Source organism: Globicephala melas, chromosome 5 (assembly GCF_963455315.2).
Source record: "Globicephala melas chromosome 5, mGloMel1.2, whole genome shotgun sequence".
Classification (NCBI taxonomy): Eukaryota; Metazoa; Chordata; class Mammalia; order Artiodactyla; family Delphinidae; genus Globicephala; species Globicephala melas.
The window spans coordinates 36,250,336-36,272,538 of NC_083318.1; the positions used below are offsets into that span (position 1 = coordinate 36,250,336).

At 53.3% G+C, this 22,203-nt stretch overlaps 1 protein-coding gene across 6 annotated transcripts in view; it reads right to left on the bottom strand.

The window, feature by feature from the left end:
- EVC (EvC ciliary complex subunit 1) overlaps positions 1-22,203 on the bottom strand; it is an 86,633-nt gene that overhangs the window by 33,096 nt on the left and 31,334 nt on the right. For 4 of the 6 annotated variants that reach the window (XM_030864182.2, XM_060299151.1, XM_030864179.2 and 1 more), the window contains exons 7-11: positions 21,010-21,147; positions 18,182-18,340; positions 13,529-13,745; positions 11,675-11,823; positions 8,996-9,094 (exon numbers count right to left, since the gene is read on the bottom strand). In XM_030864182.2, the coding sequence (XP_030720042.2) occupies positions 8,996-9,094; positions 11,675-11,823; positions 13,529-13,745; positions 18,182-18,340; positions 21,010-21,147 (762 nt within the window). The remainder of the gene's footprint in view (positions 1-8,995; positions 9,095-11,674; positions 11,824-13,528; positions 13,746-18,181; positions 18,341-21,009; positions 21,148-22,203) is intronic. The other 2 variants (XM_060299152.1, XM_030864181.2) reach the window with 2 other exon arrangements.

Here is a 22,203-nt window from a genome sequence, read left to right on the forward strand (position 1 = left end):
AGTTTTCGTACCTGCAAAAGGAATAAGATGCGAACTACATCTGTAAAGACAGCACCTGCCTTGAGGGCTGATTGTCAGGGATTAGATACAGCACACAGCACAGAGCAAACGCTTCATAAACGCCGGCTATTCTCATTCCAGAGAGGTTGGGAAAGTTGGCGTGTGGCTCTCAATAAATGTTACCTGTTGCTATTTTCATTCCCAGAACAGAGCATTTTGGAGAAAAGTCAGTGTGTGTTTCCATTTGCTTGCAGGGTGGGGAGGAGAGAGGGAAGGGAAGGGGGCGTTCCCAGCAGAGGTGGGCAGGTGCCCTTGGGAGAAAGCCAGGTGGACCAGTGGGCGGAAGCACAGGATGTGTGGAAGCAGAGAAGCAGCAGGGGGTCAGCCTTCCGGGGGGGCAGGGAGCTCAATGCCACGCGGAGGAGTCAAGACCTGGCAGCCTGCACCCGTGAAGGAGCTCACACAAGGCGCGGATGTGGCCAGGTCTGAAGATGTACTGATGAGGGTGAGTGCTGACTGAGGGAATAAAACATGTACTTCCAGGATCCCATGGACGTGGCCCGGCTCCCTGTGAGTTTCCGGTTCATCACAGGAACCAGAAATGTTCCTCTGCAGGGACCACACCCTGACAGTTTTGAAGATGCACAGTTAACTCCTTCAGAGTGAGGTGTGCACAGGATCCTGGGACAGAGCAGTGCTGAGAGCACAGGTGAAACTGGGTCTCTTAAAAACGGGAAGGGGAAGCTGGGATGAAGTGAGAGAGTGGCATGGACTTATATATAAGTCCATAGATAGCTAGTGGGAAGCAGCCGCATAGCACAGGGAGATCAGCTCGGGGCTTTGTGACCACCTAGAGGGTGGGATAGGGAGGGAGCGAGGGAGACACAAGAGGGAGGGGATATGGAGATATATGTATATGTATAGCTGATTCACTTTGTTATAAAGCAGAAACTAACACACCATTGTAAAGCAATTATACCCCAATAAAGATGTTAAAAAACCCACAAAACTGGAAGTAGGTTGGATCAAGGGTCAGGAGCCTGGGAACCCACCTGCACTGGGTCACTTGCCAGCAGTGTGACAAGGGGCGACTCTCTTCCTCTCTGGGGCTTCACCCAACAGAGGAGGAAAATGATACCTGCTTCCTGAGGACATGCGACACAGGAGACGTGTGCGTGGATGGGCACAGTGGCTCCAGATCTTCCTCTCCCCCAGAGCCATGCCCTTTGCCACATAACCTTGCACATAACCTTTGCACATAACCTTGCACAGGGAGTGGGAAGCGCCTCCCCAGCCCTTAAACTTCGGGTCAGTCATGTGACTTGCGTTGGTCAACAGAATGAGGTGGAGGTGAAATGGGCTAGTTTGGAGGCTAGACCCCTGTCATCGCTATGAGAACATTCCCAGGCCAGCCCACTGGTCCTAGGAAGAGTAGAGACGGTTGTGTGCGTGGCCAAGTTGTGTTAGTCACGCCTAGATCAGTCAACCACCAGCTGATGCAGAGACCCTGGGGATAAATCACTGTCGTTTTCAGCAACAGGGTTTTGAGGTATCTTGGTGCACAGCATTACTGTGGTCATAATCACGTGATACCACACCGGACAGAAGGGGCCCTAAAGGTGAAAGCTCTGGGGTCAAGGTGTCATATCCTCACAGCCTTCACGGGTTCATCCTGCAAATGTCTCTTGAGCACTTACGGCAGGAAGGCTCTGTGCCAGGGTCGCTGGGTGAACAAAGCTGACGTGGACCCTGACTTTAGAGAACGCACCCCCAGTGAGGGGGCAGACATCGCACAGGAACTCACAATATCCTATGGCAAGTGTGATGGCAGGGAGGCTGGGAGCCCTAGGGACAGACCAGGGAATCTAACCGATCTGAGGGGGAGTCGGAGAAGGGCTCCCCGAAGAAGTGACATGTAAGCTGAGATAAGATGAGAACAAGCCAAACTGAGGGGATGGAGGGAATGGTATTTCAGGCCGCAGAAGAGCACATGCAAAGGCACTGGGGCAGGAGGGACTGGGCCACCTTTGGGGAGCTGAGGGATGTCTGAGGTTGGCTGGAAGGCAGGGAGCAAGGGACATGCCTCCAAACAAGTGGTGAGTGGGCTGTGTCACATGAGCCTTGTGGGCTAGGTCAGGGGGCCTTATGGGCCAGGTTGGGTGGGTCTCATGGACCAGACTAGGTTGGCCTTTGGGCCAAGTCAGATGGGTCTCATGGGTCAGGCCACGTGAATACTTCATTGGCCAGGCTGGGTGGTCACCATGGCCAGGTTAAGGATGTTGGACTTTATCCTGAGAGCTATGGGTGGCATTCTGGGGTACTAAGTGGGTTCTTTCATATGGTCAATCTACAAAAGAAGGCAGCTAACAATTCCTACATCAGAGAGGTTAAATGATATGGACCAGGCCGCATAGCTGGTACAGAGCTGAATCAGGCCCACAACCTGGCCTGTCTGATTCCTGGGTGACTCTTCTCTCCTTTGCAGTTTTGCAACTCTTTGCAGGGAGGTGAGCTGACTGTGAAAATTACTAAAAGGAAGGAGAGGTATAATCGGGTAGCATGTGGTACCCTGAGGGCACCGGCAAGTTTTACTTCTGTACATGAAGAAAACATAAATGAATTACTCTACTAGTCTTGCTAAAATAAAACAAAAAGCCACGTTCCCGTAGCTTGCTACAGTAAAGTAGATGTAAGCTTGCCAGTCTATCTTTCTCAGACTTGTCATACTTAGTGATGATTTATCACACTTTAACCTTGATAAAGGACCATGGAATTGACTCACCCTCTGTAGCACCTACGGAAATCCTCTTTCCAGTGACAGGAGCTGTATGGTGCCTACACTTGTCAACTTCCTTCTCAAGATCTACTTCCAATAGAACACTGCCCCCAAATCATTGTTTTGGTATTTCTCCCAAACCTAGTTTCTTCTACTCTTTGGAAACTTACTGTTTCCCACCTGTGATAGGCAAAATAATGGCTCCCCAAGATGTCCATGTTCTAATCCCTGAAACCTCTGAATGTGCCACACAGTCAGAGATTTTGTGGATGTGATGAAAGGACTAAGTGAAAAGCAAGGATCCTGAGATGAGATTATCCAGGGTTATCTCAGTGGGGCCCACATAATTATAAGGGTCCTTGTAAATGAAAGAGAGAGGCAGGCAGTCAGAGTGAAAGGAGATGTAGGATGGAAGCAGTGGCAGGAAGAGTATGGCTGTGGCCTGGAGATGGAGGAAGAGGCCACAAGCCAAGCAATGCAGGCACCTCTAGAATCTGGAGAAGGCAAGGACATGAATTCTTCCCTGGAGCCTCCAGAAGGAACCAGCCCTGCTGATACCTTCATGTCAGCCCACTAAAACCCATTTTGGACTTCTGACCTCCAGAAACGTAAGGTGATAACTTTCGTTGTTTTTAAGTTGTTTTTAAGTTTAAGTTGTGGTAGTTTGTTCTATCAGCAATAACACACCATCTTCAGGATGCCAATGTTTCAGCTGATTGATATATTCACTGATGCATTGATTCACCCATTCATTTACTCATCAGTGTTGCCTGATTGCCTGTAATGTGTCATCCCCAGCTGGATTCTGCAGAACACACCGCAGCCCTCCCAGCAAGGACTCCACACCCCCGCCTTCCTCTTGTCCACCAAATCACTTCTCCCCACCTGAAGGTTACAGCCCTGGGCCTGTAACCCAGGCCCCCAGCTGTGTGACCTTGAACAAAATACTTTAACCTTTCAGTGCTGTGCAGTGAAGAACTGACCTTGCTGAAAGAGAGGCCTGGCCTTGGTCCACGGTTCTTGAGAAGTGACTTGTAAGTTCTTGGAATGTCCTGCCTGATAAGAGGGTCTCTATTTACCTGGGAACCTCGGGCAGCTTCAGACAATCTATGACAGTGATGCGATTTAGGGTGGGGCCCTTGGGCCATGTGGCATCAGCTCCACCTCTAGAGGGGCTGGGGCTTAAGGTCAGCCACGTTGGTGGTCAACCACATCTATGTGACTGAGCCCCAGTAAGAACTGTGGACACTGAGGCTTGGGTGAGCTTCCCTGGATGGCAACGCTCAGTGTGTAATGCCACACACTGTTCCCAGGAGAAGTGAGCACTGTCCACGACGCCACCAGGACAGGATACCTGGGAGCTCTGCAGTTAGAACTTTAGACTCTGCCCATGTGCCTCTTCTCTTGGCTGACTTAAATCTGTATCTTTTCCTGTAATAAACCATAACCGTGAGCAGAACAGCTTTCAGTATGAGTCCTTCTAGAGACATGAAGAACCTGAGGGTGGTCCTGGGGACCTCTGGACCTGCATTTGGTATCAGAAGCGAGGGTGGTCTACCCCCAAACACTTCATGAGTGCTTACCATTATTATTCCTGTCTTCTTTGAGGACAGAGCTTCACTTTTCCTCTTAGTTTCCTCAGCCCTAACTTCCCATGAGACTCTGAAGCTGAGACGGCTGACCTTGGCAGGGCTGTTATCACCCTACTCCCCCAGGAGCCCTTCAGGAGAAGCAGTAGGGGGAGGACAGTCAGAAATGAACAAATAAACAAGCAGGTCTCCGGGGCACCCTGTGATGCAACCGTGGCAAACTCAGCTCTGCGCCTGTCGTTATCAGGAAGACTCTGGGCTCATTTCAGGAATCTCTCTACGAGGCACCGAGACGTGTCATTTAGTGGCATCCATCTCAGTCAAAATGAGAATTCACTGTGTGTTTAGAGGCCAAGAGACAGTGGGAGTTTAGAAAAATGCACTTTTCTCTACAGCCTGAGAACTGTTAGGTGGTGATCAAATTTATCTCACAGCCGCCGTGCCTACAATATCGTGATCAGTGCCCAAAGAAAGGGGGGAATTATGTGCAGACACACCTGCTTAGACTGTGAGTGATACTAACCAGGACCATGATAACAGATTTAAGTGTTCACTGTGGGCCTCACACTCTTCTATATGCCTAGCATGTGTGAACTTATTCAAACCTCTGAATAGCCATGTGAAGACCCAGATAGTGACCAACCGCATTTTAAGAGGAGACCCAGATACTGACCATCAAAACAGACCCCAAGCCCAGGCCTCCTCACCATCCTCACCCGCACCATCCTGGCCCAGGCCCCCAGCATCTCTTGCCTGGACCTCTGCGATGCCTCCCCAGGCCTCCCTGCTTCCACTTTTGCCCCCTACAGTCCATCCGCCATACAGAATCCAGAGGGATCCTTGGGAACATAAGGCAAGTCATTTCCCTACTCAAAATAGGCCGGCAATTTCCCATCTCCCTCAGAAGTCAATGCAAACGTCTTCGGATGGACTGCAAGGCCCTACAAGACTCTGACCTTAGCCCGTACCTGTCTCCCCTTCCCCCAGAGCTGCCACACTGGCCTCCTTGCTGCGGTGGCTGCTGGAACCCCACATGTGCTGCTGTCTCTCCAGCTCCACAAAAATAAACCCTTTATCTGTTTGGTTCACTGCTGAGGCCCCGGTGCTGAGACTGTGGGTTGCACAGAGCAGTGCTCGATAATATTCATTGAATGAATGAACCAACAGGCTCGCAAGCTTACAGCTGGTCGGCGAGGAAGCCACACTCTCCCCCAGGCCCCGGGTCCAGAGTCATGCTCACCATCCCTAGGCTCAAGGCTTCCTGATCAACACGCTCAGTGACGGGGCAGAAGGGAAGGTGTTAACTGAGCACCTGCCACGTGAGGCCCTCAGCCCTGCCCTCCTGCGCCGCCATAATGGTCACCAGGCTCTCTGTCTCCATCTCGCAGATAAGGAAATGGGCTTGGAGCAGTTAAGGCTCTTGCCCAAGGTCGCCCACCCAGGAATGTTGGGTGCCCACCCGGGAATGTCCTCGCCAAGCATTCCAATCTTCCAATTGGCTTCTTTCCACCACACCAGAGGATTTCAACCTCCACCTTTTGGAAATATCAGATAAAGCAGTTTCCAATACCCAAGGCAATGATTTCCACAATTAAGGGATGTAAAATAAACCAAAGCTATCTGGTACCAGAGGGCCTGATGTGCAATGACGACGTGAATCATAGGAAAGAGCTCTGCACTGACTCTGGGAGAGAAGCTGGCACAGGCCTTGGGCCATTGCTTTCAGAAGGACCTGCACAGATGCACAGAACTGCCTGCCCCCCTTCACCTTGCCGCTGACCCCTCCTCATGCAGGGCATTTCCAAGTGCCTGCTTCCAAGACAGAGACTCCAGCAGCCACCACCCCTCACGCACACCTGCTGGGCTCTCCTGATGCTAGAAACAAGGGCGTCTTTACTTCCTCGGCCCAAACTTCAACGGACTGGCAACGGTAAGCCAAGTGTACAATATCCTAAGGACGTTGCTGGGGCGTGAGGCTGTGGTCACATCAGCATCATCAAATCTTTACTGAAAATGATGTATTCACTGCCACCCACTGAGACTGGCGCGGCGCTTCCACATGTATTTCCTCCCTGTAGCAGTGCTCAGTGTTTTATCCTTGCTTTGTGGAGGACGAAAGTGGCATTTAGTCGACCAAGACTTTAGATTCTAACTGCAGCTCAAAGGAGGAAGTGTCAGCCTGCTGGACACACTGTCCCCTGCCGGACAAGAGCTCAGGTGGGCGCATCATCAATGGCATCTGCCCATGAGTCTTAAGTCCATTGGACTCTCACCCCATCCCCCCAAGGCAGCGGTCCTCAGACTCTGTGTGCATCAGAGGAAACTGAGGTACAAGTTAGATAACCTGCTGCCGACCACACAGCTGGTCAATGGCTGGGCTGGGACTGGACCCCAGGCCATCTGAGTCCAGAGCCTGTCCTCACTGCGGGATTCACAGCCCACGCTCAGCAGCATGGGTCCCGGCGAGGACATCAGCACTGAGGTTAGAGAGACTTACTTTAGATCCCATCTCTCTGCTTGTTGGCTGTAGGACTCGAGCAGGATGGTTGGGCCAGCACAGAGAGATTATGTAACCAATTCAAGGTCACACAGCATGTTAGTACCCAGAAGGGGACTGGAATTCAGTGTGCTCACTCCCAGCCCAGGGATTTGAGTCCTGACTCCCCCCAGGCATGATGGTGTTCCTTTCCTGCCTGGGAGCCTGGGGCTTTGACAAGTTGAATCCCACCCTGCACTTTTCCCAAGAAAATCCTTCCTGGTTCCTTATCTGTGAAGGAAGGAAAATGCAGTTTCTGCCTCACAGGATTCTCATGAGGATAAAATGATCAAATACTCAGAAAGCACTTACAACAGTGGCTGGCTCTGAACAAGACTGGCTCCGGTATCAGTTTCCTGGGTAGCCAAGACTACAGAAGTCTATTCTCTCACAGCTATAGAGGCCAGAAGTCAGAAATCAATGTGTCAGCTACCTCTGGAGGTTCTGGAGGGACCCTTCCTGCCCCTTCTGGCTTCTGGAGGCCCCAGGTGTTCCTTGGCTTGTGGCCACATCACTCCAGTCTCTGCCTGTCGTCACACGGCCACCTACCTGTGTGTCTGTCTCCACAATGACTTTCTCATAAGGACACCAGTCATTAGATTTAGGGCCCATGCTAATCCAGAATGATCTCTTCTTAACTAATCACATCTGCAAAGCCCCCCTATTTCCACATAAGTTCACATTCTGAGGTTCCTGGTGGACATGAAATTTGAGGTACACTATTATGGACTGAATTATGTCCCTCCAAAATTCATATGCTAAAGCCCTAATCCCCAATGTGACTATATCTGGAGATAGGGCCTTTAAGGAGATAATGAAGCTTAAGAAAGGTCACAGGGTGAGGTCCTAACCTGATAGGACTGGTGTCCTTGTAAGAGGAAGAGACACCCAAGCTCTCTCTCTGCCACGCGAGGACACAGTGAGAAGGCAGCCATTTCCAAGCCTGGAAGAGAGGCCTCACTAGAACCCAACCTAGATGATACCTTGACCTTGGACTTCCAGCCTCCAGAGCAGTGAGAAAATAAATGTCTGTGTTTAAGGCACAGGCTGGGGTACTTGCTATGGCAGCCTCTGAAAACTCAGACACCACTGAACCCCGCACAGTCGCCATCATGACGCGGGGCTGCACTCCCTGTCCTTCCTCATGTCCTGTCTGGGCTGCCGCCTGACTCCTGGTCCACTTGGAGCTCACCTCCTGATTCAAAGGCCATCTCAGGCAACACCTCCAGCGGATGGCCGTCCTTGACCTCACCTTCACCCCTATGTCTCTCAACCCTCCTCTTTGCACCCGTCAGCAGGGATGTTGTAAGGGCAGCCAATTTGGACTGGGCATGTCCCAGGTGCAAGCTGCTGTCCGAGGGCCTCACGTGCATTTGGTGTTCACACCACCACCATGAAGATGGGCATCACTGGCCCCATTTCACAGATGGGCAAACTGAGAACTAGAGAGGCCAAGTAATGTTCTGGAGGCCACACAGCGAGGAGGGAGGAGAGCCAGGACGCAGACACAAGCACTCTGGGTCCAGGTGAACCTTCTCCAGGGTGCTCCCCACCACGGTGGCACTTGTGACCTTCCTTCTTGACCGGGGCCACATTCCACCTTCCCAGCAGCTCTGGGTCCTGCCCGGGGCAAGGAGCTCTGCCTGTCTCGGTCACTGCCATATCCCGGGAGCCCCTCTGGCTTCGGGGGGCTCGGGTGCTCTCTTCCTGTTATCTCAAAGCCAGCCGCCATTCCAGAGCTGCACGGGGTTGCCCAGGGAGAAAGAGGTAGCACCAGCACTGGAACTCAGGCCTCCGTTCCAAGCCCAACCCTCCTTCCTCATCACCGCTCCACACTCATGACGCCCACAAACGCTGGCCTATTTTCATCCTGGGTGAGCTGACTTCCAAAGACCTTTGCCTCTAGGGACATTTGGAGGTGAGGGTCCCGAGCACCTCAGAAATGGAAAGGGCCTCAGATGTGACCTGGGCCAACCTCCCTCCCTGGTTTCTGCCAAAGAGGGTCTCGGGGTCCCCTGCCCAGGAGGACGTGAGGTTCTCACACATGCCCGGATCCTGAGGTTTTCCTGCCAGTCCCACTTGGAAACCACATACCTGGCAGAGCGTGGCCACGGCCTTGGTGGCTCTGACATCCTCCTCTTCCTCCAGGTCACTCCGACTCAGCCTTTGCCTCTCCAGGACCTCGTGAAAACCCTGTGAGTAAAACGGGAGCTGAATCTGGAAGGAAAATGCTGATGTTCTTCCCAGAAAAACCTCAACGGACCCCGCCTCTCAGGTTGGAAGGATGTTCACCCCAACTTATACACAAGGAAACTGAGGCACAGGGATGTATGTGACTTTCATGGCTTGTGAGTTGTGGCTGAGGCCGGGACCAGTGAATTCGACCTCCAGGAAAACCACAGACTGTGATTCTGTCTGTGTACCCAGCAGGAGAAGGTGGGACCAGCATCCCTGTCACCCTTCTCTCCTGGCCACCCAGACATCATTTTCTGATTTCAGTTGCTGGGGACCACCATCCAGGCCCTGGGAGGCCCACCCAGTGGAGCCCGAGGCCAAGCAGGGCCACTGGAGGTCAGCGCGGTCAGTGGCCAGCCAGACTCCGCTCTGACCGATGGACCTCAAGGAGCCCAGCAGAGTGACGGGGAGGCGTGCGCCAGGTGCCCCAGACACAGTCAGAAGGCACTGCAAGGCGAAACCACGGACGGTGGACTCCTCTTAGGGGGCAGCTGTGGGGGAAGAGGCCCCGTGGGGGAAATGAGTAAGCTGAGTCTTGAAGGACAAGGAGGGGTCCCTGGAAGGAAGGTGGGGGGCCAACACAGTCCCAGCTCAAGGAGCTACAGCAACAGAGACCAGGCAGTTAGAACCCTCTGGCCTTGGTGGGGGCAGAGTGGGAGGAGAGCTGAGAGGGAGGCGCTGCACGTGGTGCCAAAGGCCGTGCTCATTCATCAGTTCCTTGTTCATTCAATCACTTTTTTGTTGTTTGTTCATTCATTCAATTATTTGTTCTTTTGTATCCATCCATTCGTTCACGTGTTCATTCATTCTTTCCTTCATTCATTTGTCTGACTTTTCTTTCATTTGTTGGTTCTTCATTCATATCTTTGTTCATTCAATTATGTGTTCCTTTGTTCTTCCATCCATCATTCATTGATTCATTTGTCCATTCAGTTATTCCCTCATTCCTTCATGCACGCATGCATGCATGCGCTCAACCCTTCCCTCCTTGGTCCCACGTTTCCTGAGCACCAGCATGTTTCCTGAGCACCAGGTCCTGGCTGTGCTGAAGTCCTGGGTTGCAGAGCTGACGCTGTCACCGTTTCCACACTCAGGACTTGCACTGAGCAATGTGATGTCAGAGAGAAGGGCCTAGAAATCTCAGAGTAACAAACTGCTGTATAATCGTATCTTTTCACTCTCATTTCAAATGGATCTTCTTCAAGACAGAAACAGCCCCCCACCCCACGGTATGACAAACCCCAGAAACCCCAGGCGTGGGCCCTGGGAGGAGGCTCTGTGGGTGCGGAAGGGCACTGGACCAGGGAACCAGGGACGTGAAGACCTCTCCTGTGTTCTGGCCGCTGGCTTCTCACTCGGGTATAGCCACCGCCACCATGCCGGCCCCCAAGGAGGGCATGTGTCTGGGCTCTGGCCTGAGCCTGGACCCAGCTACCGTCCTGCCAGAGCTGAGACAAGCAAATGCTAGCGAGGAGAGAAGGACCCAGAGACACAGTCGGGCCGTGGCTGCCCCTCACTGGTCTGGCTGAACCTTAACAACCCGGCAAGGCGGTGCTATGATTCCCATCGCACAGCTGAGGAAGCCAGAGGGTTAGCAAGGTCGCTCAGACACAGCGGCAGAGTCAGCATCTAAACCCAGGTCCCGCTACCTCAGCACCCAAATGCTTACCGACCCTGGGGGACGCCACTGACAAGCAGCCCTGCCTATCCCCGCCCCCTCCACCAACAGGGAAACTCGGAGGCAGAGTCCTGCTCTCTCTCTGCGAACCGCAAGCCCTGGTCCTTCCAGCCTGTGCTGGCGCCAATGCTTACCAACCCTGGGGGACGCCACTGACAAGCAGCCCTGCCTATCCCCGCCCCCCTCCACCAACAGGGAAACCCTGAGACAGAGTCCTGCTCTCTCTCTGCGAACCGCAAGCCCTGGTCCTTCCAGCCTGTGCTGGCGCCAGCTCACTTGCTATCCCTCAAGCAGGGTGACACCTTGCTTCCTGCCCTCCAGCCGGTCTCCTTGTCTTTTTCCCAGTCAAGACCACGAGCGTTGGCTACCTTGGCCACCTCGCTGGTCCTGCCTGCTCAGCCCCCCATGCAGGGTCCTCCCCTGACTTGCCACCTGACCCAGCGAGGGGGGCCATCCCTGTGTGACAGCCTGCCTTACATGCAGGACACGCCTGTCCCCTCTGGGGACATCGCACGCTGGTCTGCATCGCAGGTTGGGCCCTCGCCCTGCGCCATCTGTGTGAAGCCCTCTCCACGGCCCCTCCCACCATCTTTCCATCGTCCCTGTGAGGGCGGTGCTGCTCGAGCCACTGGCTTACAGACCAGGAAGCTAGGGATGCAGAGCCCAAGGGAGCTGGCTAAGGTGACTGGGCTGACAGGTGGGAGGCAAGGAGAGACCTCCCGTCTGGCAGATGCCAAGGCCTCTGGCTTCCCAAGCGCAGTAGCGGGGGGCCGAGCCCCCTCCTGCCACCCTGATCAACCCGCGTGGCTCCCCGGAACGGCTGTGCCCGCGGACGTGGGAGCGAGTCAGGAGCAGGTCACCTGGAGGAACTCCTCGGGGTCGGCGGTCTGCGGCGCCGTGGCCAGGAAGCTCCTCTGTTCCTTTTGCTGGGCCAGCGTGAGCCTTGCCATCCCCTCTGCCTGGTGAACCAGTGACGCTTTGACCAGGTCTCTGCCTCGCTGGACAAACTCTGAAATTGAAATAAAACAAGGTTGCTCCCCCGGCGAAACCTCCACTGGCTGCTTCTGCCAGCACATGGAGGGTCAGAAACTCTGGGGCAAGTCCCCTTTTTATTCTGGTTTTATCATTCAGGGCCCTCTCCCTGGGGTCCAGGACTCAGAGCGACATAAGAGGTTTCATGTAATTGCTGTGCTGTGCAGGGCGGCCGGCCAACCTGACCAAGAAGTAAACAAAGGGGTATTTTCCCGGAGAAAAGAGTGTGAGGGAGAGGTAGGTGGCAGAGGGAGGGACAGGTGACACAAGGTACAGAGAGCCTGAGTCTTCAGGAAGATAGTGACACGTCAGACTGGAGTCGAGATTCAAAAACTGCCAGGGTGAGTTATTAGATCAGCAGAAGAGAAGCAGGGTGAACCCAAGGGCAAGGCCCCCTGTGGCAGGGGAAGGTGAACTTGGGGAGGGGGGCGGGGCCTAAAACCACCCTTCAGCCCACCTGCGTCATTCGGTCCCAGCAGTGTGCCAAGTACAGGGCCAGGAACTGGGGTCTACCAGTGATCAGGACCCAGCCCAGCTCTCAAGATGTTCATGGAATGCAGGAGAAGAAATTATGCTGCATGAGGGCCGGGGCGGTGGCAGGGCGGGGGGGTGGGCGGAAGAGGGGGCACACGCAGCGTGGGACCCCGGAGAAGGCTCCTGGGAGTAGCGCCAAGGACGAGGTTGGTCAGATTCTGTCCACTTGGGTTTTGGCGGAGATGCTGAGCAAGAAGCTGCTGAAGCAAGTGAGGGCCTGGCGACGAGAGGTCTGCAGTCCTCGGAAGCGTTGGTTTCAGCACCTCACACCATCCCCCCCGCCACACACACACACACACACACACACGCGCGCGTCATACCTCCTTCTGCACTTGGCCTAAGGCAGGCACACTTCCTTAGGTTTGACCTGAGGATCTGTTTAGCCTCTGGCACCAAAGAAAAGAGTGTGGCCAGGTGGCCAGGAGAGACCGGAGTCCCCCCTCTGCCTAGGGTCCTCCCTCCACCCCTGACTGTCTCCTTGTCTCCCACATCTTGTCCAAGTTCAACAGAGCCCCACCTAGGGGGCTGCTTCACCATCCCATCCCAGCCACTCGCTTCCCACTGATAAAGCCCAGACCACTGTGTGTGGTGACCCCCAAGGCCAGATGCATTCAGATTCTACATGGTCCAAAGTTCTAGCCAACAGAAAGTTTTCCACGTGGTCACCTCCTGCAGGTGAAACACCTGGGTTTCCTCTTGCGGGTCCCACCAGCGGTGTGACCTGGACTAATTCCCAGGTGCCCTTGATGTCTTGAGCCCTGATCTGCCCATCTCCCAGGGTCGGCCCGGGAGCAGCAGCACGTGTGGGAAACAGCCACGCTGGGTTCCCTCTCCTGCCCCACGTGACTGACCCCTGTCCACGCTCACCCACCTGCAGCTGAGCCGGGCCCCGGGCCACATGCAGGGCTTCCGGGCGTTCCCGCCTCCTTCGCCCTCTGCATGTTCCGGGTGCTTCTCTGGCAGCCTGAATCACCGATGGCGATGTGCAACAGGCAATCCCGGACCCGAGCAGGTGACCTGGGATGGCAGCCTGTGCTAGCCTCACGGGAGCTGCTCCCGACGCCTGCAGGTACCGCCACCAGCCCTGGCCCACACAGCCTGCAGCACACACGGGGTGCCGGGCGCCCGGGCCTGGCCCACTCGCTCACCCCTGCCGAAGCGCTCCGCCTCCTCCCAGAAGGCCTTGTGCTGCTGGGTCAGCAACTCCTCCCTCTGCCGCCCCGACAGCTTCCCCTCGACGGTCAGCAGCTCCAGGCTGTGGGAGATGGCGGCCAGGCGGCATCTGGTCTCCTCCCGGATCTGCAGCTTCAGGAACTCAATGGTTTTGGCCACGTGTGCCCGCCCCATTGTCCTCTCCAGGGCGTCCTAAGAAGAGAAACACAGGAGACAAGGGGCTGGAACGCCCTGGGTCAGTACTTGGCCATGAGGGTCTGTAAACAGGCACGGGCTTGGTCCTGGGGCCCCACCTCCCTAGGAGCAGAGCATAGGCCAAACCGCTCTCACGAGCTTCGTGTGTGTGTGCCTCAGATGGGGACAAAATGGTCCCGCACGGGGACGTGGTGAGGCTGACGCCGCATAACACAAGGAAAGCGCTGGGTACTCGGTGAGTGGGCCAGGCTTCTGGGGAGAAATTTAATAAATGCACACGACCAAAGAGGGAAGTCCCCCTTTCCCATTGTCATCCCCCCCCCAGTCGACGGGGCCTCGGGCCTCCACAGCCCTGGAGGAGAGACATTAGAGAAACAATAAAGGTCGCGGGACCTTTGGCTTTCGAGCCTCCGGGAACCTGAGTGCTGGGGATTAAAGAGATTTGCCGGGTAAGCCTGACCTGCAGGGGGGCCCCAGCCGTCAGACATTAGAACAGGCCTGCCTGCCCTGCCACGCTGTCCTTCACTTAGGACACGCCTCTCGGACAGGACGCCTCCCCCGTGGAGGACATGTCCACCAGAGGCAGGGGCGGACCCCGCAGGTCTGCGTCTCCTGTCCTCGCGTCTCAGAGAGCAGCCGCTCCAGGAACCTTGTAGAAGGACAGCACGTGCACCACGTTAAAGCTGCACGCCCTGCGCCTCCGAAGGACACCTTTCCCACCTAGGGGTGGGCCCCCCGGACCCCCGGCACGGCGGCCTGAGCTCGCCTCCGCCCTTCTTCCCCACCACGCCGGCACCCTTGCCTCCTTCACACCCCTCCACTCCGTCTCCTTCCAGCTGGCCCAGAGCCACAGCCAGCTCAGGCCCAGGTCACTTCCGCCCTGGGCTACTGCCCAGGGCCGTCCCTGCTCTGCCAGCCTCCCACCTGCCCGCTCTGCTCCACCCCGCCCCGCCCCACACGGCAGGCAGGGGGGCTTTCTGAGGTGCAAACGTGGCTCTGCCATCCTGGGGCCCAAACCCTGCAGACACAGCCTTCAAACCAAGTCTAAACTCCTGGGCACATTGCATGAGGCCCTTCAGGACCAAGCCTGGCTGAGTCTCCAGCCTCGTCCCACACACCTCCTTGCTCCTGGCTGCCCAGCACACCCGGCCTTTGCACACACGGGCTTCCACCTGGAACACCCTCCCGGCCTCCCCTCACTCCCCTGCCTGGCCAGGTCCTGCTCGTCCTTACGCGCTGTGTGGCACCTTCCCTGACCCCCTCCACCTCCACGGCCCCCTCCTCCCGTCTCTGCTGCTCCTGTGCCTCTGTCTAAGCATAGGGACAGTCCCAGGCTGGACTGAGAGCCCTTGAGACAGTGGCCATACCTGCAACACCCGGTAACCAGCCCTGGGGCTCACTGTTTGCTGAACTGCATTGGTCTGTGTTTGAGCAACGTGTGAACAGGACAAGGACAATGATCCCCCAGTTATGGACAAGAGCACTGAGGTTTATTCTGGAACGCCACCCAAATAGCCCAGGGACAGCGGCTCTGAACCTTCCTCTCCGCCAACTATATGAGCCCGACGGCCGTCAGCGGGCCCATGACCGCTAGAGGGCGCAAGAGGATAAGCGCTCGGTGCAGGTGTGGCCGGCAAGGGATCCAGCGAGGCTCAGGGCGTGGGGGACAGCGCCCAGTGCCCAGAGCAGCCACCTCTAAGGCATCACGGTCAGGCCACCCGGCTGGAGAGTGACAGCTCAGCCTCTGGATTTATATTCAAGGAAAGACGGGAGTAGAGTCGAGAGGCGAACATGAGCAGAGGGGCATCAGATGGAAGGTGGGAGGAGTAAAGGGACTTGCGTGGGAGGCGAGGGGGCCACTGCTGGCTCTGAGAGCTGTAGCCAGTCCTCAGACGTGCCCGGGCTCAAACTTGGCTCCAGACCTGCATGACCTTGGGCACAGAGTCCTCACCCACGCCTGACTTACAGAGTGGATGTGAGCATTAAATAAGTTAAAATAGGTAATGCACTTAAAATAGCAACCAGAAGACAGTAGGTGCTCATGAATGCAAGCTGTCGTCATAATTACGTACAGCAGGTCCCCACATCCCTCCTACCATCCTCTTTCTCTCGAGCATCCCTAGAAGCTGATTCTGATGACCTCTGGGGCCCTTTCCAGGGCTCTTCCAGTTCTGATATTCAGCAACTCCATGCGACACATTCCGACTGCCCAGGCCAGAGTTCTCAGACGTCTGCAGCCTGAGAATTTGAATTCTTCTGGAGTTTATCAACAACATACTCTGACACACAGGCAGAGCCAACCCGTCCCTCTCTGTACAAACACAGACTGTAGCTCTTTCCACACATCATTACGATGACTTGTTTACGTCTCTTTTGTTTGCTGACATTTGGCCTGCCATTGTCTAATCCGTATCACATACTGAGCACTTCCCCTGGGCCAGGCTCTTCTAAAGGTCCTACATGTTGTCCACTTTCTAACACTCTCAGAGCTGATGCTATTCAGATTCCCATTTTACAGATGATGAAACTGAGTCACAGAGGTTAAGTAACCTGTTCAACGTCATACAGCTAATAAAAGGCAACTGTGGGATGAGCTCAGGTTTCTAGCTCCAGTCTGCAACACTGTTCCTGTAACAGGATGTGGCACACGGCAGGTGCTCATGAAATGCTGACAGAAGGAAAGGCCTACAGATAACCTGGAGAAAATTATTTCCCTTCTTCCTATGTGGAAGTGACCGGCTAACACTCGGGCCAGAGTCAGCTAAGGATACGTTTTTCTTCTGCATCAATATCCTGCTGATGGAATAATAATTAAATACAAAGAAAAAAAGAATAAAAGGAAAAAGATCTTTCTCTTTGATAAGCATTCATATCGGCAGCATTATCAAATCAAAATCCAATTCAAAGGGTTTGGACGGCAAACCAGGAAGCCTGGGGCACAGGCTGAGCGATATCATTAGGCAACACGGGAGTCCTAGGTGAGTCGCTTAGCTGGCTCCTCTGCTCTTCGGGGATGAAATATCTGTGTGTCTTTCAGCAGTGCGGAGGAGGGAAAGGAAACTATACGTGTACGTGACAAGCAAAAGCAAAGAAAGTTCTCAAACAGCTGTGTGCACCTGGGAATTTGTTAAAAATGCAGATCCTGATTCGGGAGGGGGGACGAGATTCTGCATTTCTAACCAGCTCTCAGGTGACGCTGATGCTACCGGTCTGCGGACCACACTTTGAGAAGCAGAGCAGTTTGTGCGGAGTCTGAGGAGCTGAGTCTCTGAGCTGAGGGCAGGGCGGCTGCTGCAGGTTTCTGAGTCAGGAGTGCCCTGGGCAGGTGCACAGGTCTGAAATGTAATTCATGAGTTCTCAAGGTCAGAGGACGGGGAAATGGGTGGGTAGGTGCCCTGGCCTTTGCACACAGCAGGGCTAGACCGAAACCTCCACAACAAAACCCAGCAGTGACCGAGCATTTCCCCGGGCCCTGCCTGCAGCAACTCCTGGGACCACCTTTTTTAAGTACAGTAGCTGAAGCTCAGAGGGGTTAAGTAACCTCTTCGAGATCACACAGCTTCAAGTGGCTAAGCTTAGATTCAAAGTCGGATTTGGATTTGTGGATTCCTCTGCGCCAGTGGTTTGCATTCCCAGCTATACATCAGAATTGTTTGGGGAGTTTTAAAAACAGCAATGCCAGGTCCTCCACTTCAGACCAATCAGATTGGATCTCTGTGCAAGAGGCCCGTGACATGGGCATTATTTTAAGCCCCCTAGGTGGTACATGGGGCCGTCCAGGAGAGCTAACCAAAGCTCCGTCCACACCAGTGAGCGTCAACTATGACTACTCACTGTGGTCACCTGGAACCTTAAAAAATCCAGACTGGGCTTCCCTGGTGGCACAGTGGTTGAGAGTCCGCCTGCCGATGCAGGAGACAAGGGTTCGTGCCCCGGTCCGGGAAGATCCCACATGCCGTGGAGCGGCTGGGCCGGTGAGCCATGGCCGCTGGGCCTGCACGTCCGGAGCCTGTGCTCCGCAACGGGAGAGGCCACAACAGTGAGAGGCCCACGTACCGCAAAAAAAAAAAAAAATCCAGGCTAAGAATCTTTGGGGTGGGGACCCATCTTGGACCCAAGCATCAGTACTATTTAAACCTCCTCAGATAACTTCAACGTGCAGCCAGGATTGAGAACCACCAGTGCCCTATGCTGTAGTGACGTGGGGCGGGCCAGTCTCTCCACTAAAGGAACGGTTAGATGGATGGACGGACAGATAAATGACTGATGGATAGATGGAGGGATGGATGGACACACTGCTTTTCTCTGGCCTCTATATCCCTTTCTACAATCTGCAGGTTTTGAACTTAATGACCCCTACGGTGCTCCAAGCTTCCGGATTCCACGTCTCTAGTTTGAATATCACGTTCCCTCCCTGCCCCCTCCAGCGTTACCAGAGCCTGCAAATCCTGAGAATCACGCAATAGCCCTTCAGCTGCAATCATTCTTTCTGTCAGAGTCATCATGAGCTGTCGGGCTTTGGAGCTGGAACACTTAAATTGGTCCACCAGAAAGTGCTGGATGTTTTCCATCTGTTTCCAGAAAGCTTCCATCTGTGAAATGAGAATGAGATGCAAGAGGTGGGGGGAGAAAACTTATTTAAGAAAGCTTTAAAGCTGTCCGGCTCAGGCTTGGGCATTACTATTCACCCCTTATCACAAACTGAGATTAGAAACAATTCTACAAGTTGGAGAAAGTTATCTTGGCAACGATCACATTCTCCATTCTCTTTGTAGGTGCCAGTCAGTTTGGAGGTGGCTTTTCAGCAAACACCAACGGGCTGCTGATAAGAAAGGCAAGCACCATGAATCTCTCAAACAGCTGAAAGACTGCCGGCAGTGGGGTAGGGAGTGGGGCGGGTGCATGAAATTCAACAATGCGCTCCTGGAAGCTTCCAGCTCTTTAAAGAAGATTAAACGCATCCTGGAAATAAAAGCATGAATGGCCATTTAATTATTGATTATTGTCCTAAAAGTATAAAAGAACAATAGGACAGAGATGACGACGACCATAAAAACATTTTGCCTTCAAATCTTTTTCCTTTCTCCACCATCTTATCAGGAGCAGAGTAGGGAATCGCCAAGTGCTTTAGAATGTTGGGGGCTAAATTTTTGTCGCTGCAGCCTTCCAGAGTCTAAGAACAACGATGCCCATAGTCATAGCAACTTTCCTTTACGGCATGCAGGTTACAAGCCAGGCTCCGTCCTTCACGCATTTTATTTCTAGATAAAATATGGATCGGAGGTGCAGGGAACAGGCTCAGGAAGTTAGGTCACTCGTCAAGGGTCTCAGAGGCAACAAGAAGCAGAGGCATATTTGATGCAGGTCCCTTCAAGTCCCACAGCTGTGATTGTCTCCATCTTGGTTCCACCTCTCAGATGCTGAGAAGGATGTTGCTTGCTGGGCAGGGTCAGGAGAAAACCCACACCTGCGCGAACCAGCACCTCTTCGTAAGTTTGCTGTCCTGTCTCAAGGGCCTCGTGGCAGCTCAGCAAACCCTTTATCTTCACTGGCCACCTCCTCCCTCACATTCACACCCTGCTCTCGCCCCCTCTCGCCCCATCAGACGACTTCCTTTCCAACTATCAGAGAATGTGGACTATCATCTGTGAATTCCTGCACACCCGGAACCAGAGCTCTACATCCAAGCAGCTTCGCCTCTTCTCTTCCCATCGCAGAGAACGAGGATGCCCACTCCGCTCTTCTGAAAAACTCGTGATGCCCCTGGCATCCATGACCTGACTTTCTCCTGCTTCTTAAAGGTCCATACTCTGCTTCTTGTCTTGATTCTCCTTGATTCCGGCTCCTTCAGTGCTGCCAAGATCCAAGATCTGGCATGAGGCTCCTTTCTTTACCCCTTCCACACACACCCCTGGACCAGAAGCATCTCAGTTAGTGAAGGACACCAATACTTCAGAGACTCTTATGAGAATGATCAATCCTCTGCCTGAAATGTGCAGACACGGACAAGATATTCCACGGCTTCCGGGAGTCCATGCACCACCAGAATCCGGGCTGAGGGCCCTCCCTTAGCCATCTCATCCCGAGAATATCCTCGCTCTCCGTGAGATCCTACCTGAGCTTAGTGGGGACTCTCCACCTCCAGGCATCTCCAACTCAGGATGTCAAGCCACACTCACCATCTTCCCTCCCAACTTCTGGGATCCTTATTTCTGTAGACCGGATCCTCTATACCTTCCTCTTCCCACCACCTCCTTAGACACCACCCTATCAGCTCTCCCACTTTTTCTTACCTCTCCATCCCTACTGCAATTGCCTTCCTGAAATTCCTACTGGATTAGCCCCAAAGTCCCTAACAACCCTCCACACAGCAGCCTGGGTAGTCCTTCTAAAACACGGCCAAGCCACCCTCTGCTGCTTCAGTGACTCCCATCTCCTTGGCATGAGACGAAAACCCTCAGGGAAGACCTCTGGCTTTATCCTGCTCAGCCTGCTTCCTAGCCCTGGCTCCCTTCTCTGCCCACCCACTGGACAGCATCCATCCACACTTCTCTCCAAAAGCTTCTCGATGACCCTTTCTTCTACAAAGACCTTCACAACCCTGGGGTAAAATGAATCGTTCTCCCCACTGTACCTCAGTCTTCCCATACTTCTATCTATCATGGCACTTGTAACCCACAAAGTCCTCATCCGTTTACCTGTCAGTCCCCCCCACCAGACAGGTCTGGGCATCTCCCTGGCGGGGCCAGGTCTAAGTTCATTTTGAATTCCCAGAGTCCAACATAACACCTGCGTGCCAAGAAAATATTTGTTTAATTTGTAATATGTGAACAGCAGGTAGTAGAACCTCAAAGCAAAAAAGAGAGTTTGAGGGAAGCCATCCTCTCTAGAATTTAAAACACGCTTTTATGAGTGATGCCTGGAGTTTGAGAAGTTAGCAGCTGGCATCTGCTCTAAGCCACAGGGCGGTAAGGACACATAGGGTTAGAGTGATCTTTGCTTTGAATGATAAAAAGATCGATGTAAAATTTAAACAAGGAGAATTCATTAAGAGGAAAAAAAGACTCCCTCAGTAAATCTTGGCCCCTTAATTATACCTTCTCTATCACTAACTTCAGAAACTGGATCCCTGGCTCCAGAGCAGAATGCAACAGGGAATTCCAGCATTAAACATGCTTCTAGGTACCATCTCTTTAATCTCGCCAAACGAACTGTCCCAGAAACCACGCTTTTTATATGGGAAGGAAAATCCACCACATACATTAGCTATTAGTTGCTCAGAATATTCTCTCTCTTTCTTTTCTACATCTGCCAGGGTGATGTATTCAGAGTCACCAGCACCCAGCATCTCCGTGTTTGACAGTCGGACCTGAAGTCTCTTTTCTAATTCCTCCAAATCCTGGAGAAAAAAAGAAAAAGGTAAATACAGAAAAAACCTAATGTATCTTAAATTCTAGAGAAGAAATGCTTTTATTTTCGCCCCATTATCATAAAATATTTCTTAACCATAATTAAATGCTTTAGGTGTTGTCCTACTGAAGGACTGATGATAAAAATCATCAAAGGGCTTCGGGAATAATGGATTACGTATTTTCTTCTATAGTTTTTCCCTCATCCCCCCAAAATAGGCCATATTTTAAAAACAATGAAATAGTATCTTCCTATCTTTGTGAAGTCCGGGAACATGTCATGACATCTGGGGTATGGGATGGAATGTCTCCTCCCCACTCCTCTGGTTTCCATGGGGAAGGATTACTTAGTACACCCCAGGGAGGAAGTGATATGTATTTGACTGGCGGTTCCAAAGCAGGAAGTGAGCACAGCCCCTAGCTTGCCCAACCTCTTCCTCTTTGGGATGGACCATTCAGGGGAGGCCACTGCTCTGGTGTGGCCTCATCCCAGAGTGAGCTGGGCAGCAAAGGTCCATCTTCTGTGTGGGGAGGCCTGAGGTGGCCCAGCTTTGCCAGTAAGCAATTTAGCTAATCCTGGGATTCAGTGTTAGGAAGCAAGCCATGATCGCTGTGCACCTAAGCTATGTCTTCCAAGCTGGCCCCTTTCAGTGATGAAGCTGACATTTCTCTGTCTCCCCAACGCTTTCTCTTAATTAACTCAGAACTTAGAAGGAAAAGGGGAACCCTATGTATGGAGTCCTTCAAACCCCAACCTGGAGTGTGGAGGGTTTGTTTTCTGTTCTGTCCTGTTTTCTGGGCTGTTCTGCTTTCTCTAGACCTATGTTCACTGACATGTAATCAACGCTGGTGTGGGTCCAAATCCATTATTGATTATCCAAGCAGAAGCCATATGTGACTTCTAATTCTCACAGCGTCTCTACAAGAGAGAAATGAGGGTTCTTTTCCAGATGAGGAATCTTATCTATGGGACGTTGAGATATTTCGTCCAAAGTCTCCCAGTAGGAAGTGGTGTGCTAAGCTAGGCCCCTTAGGCTCACTGACTC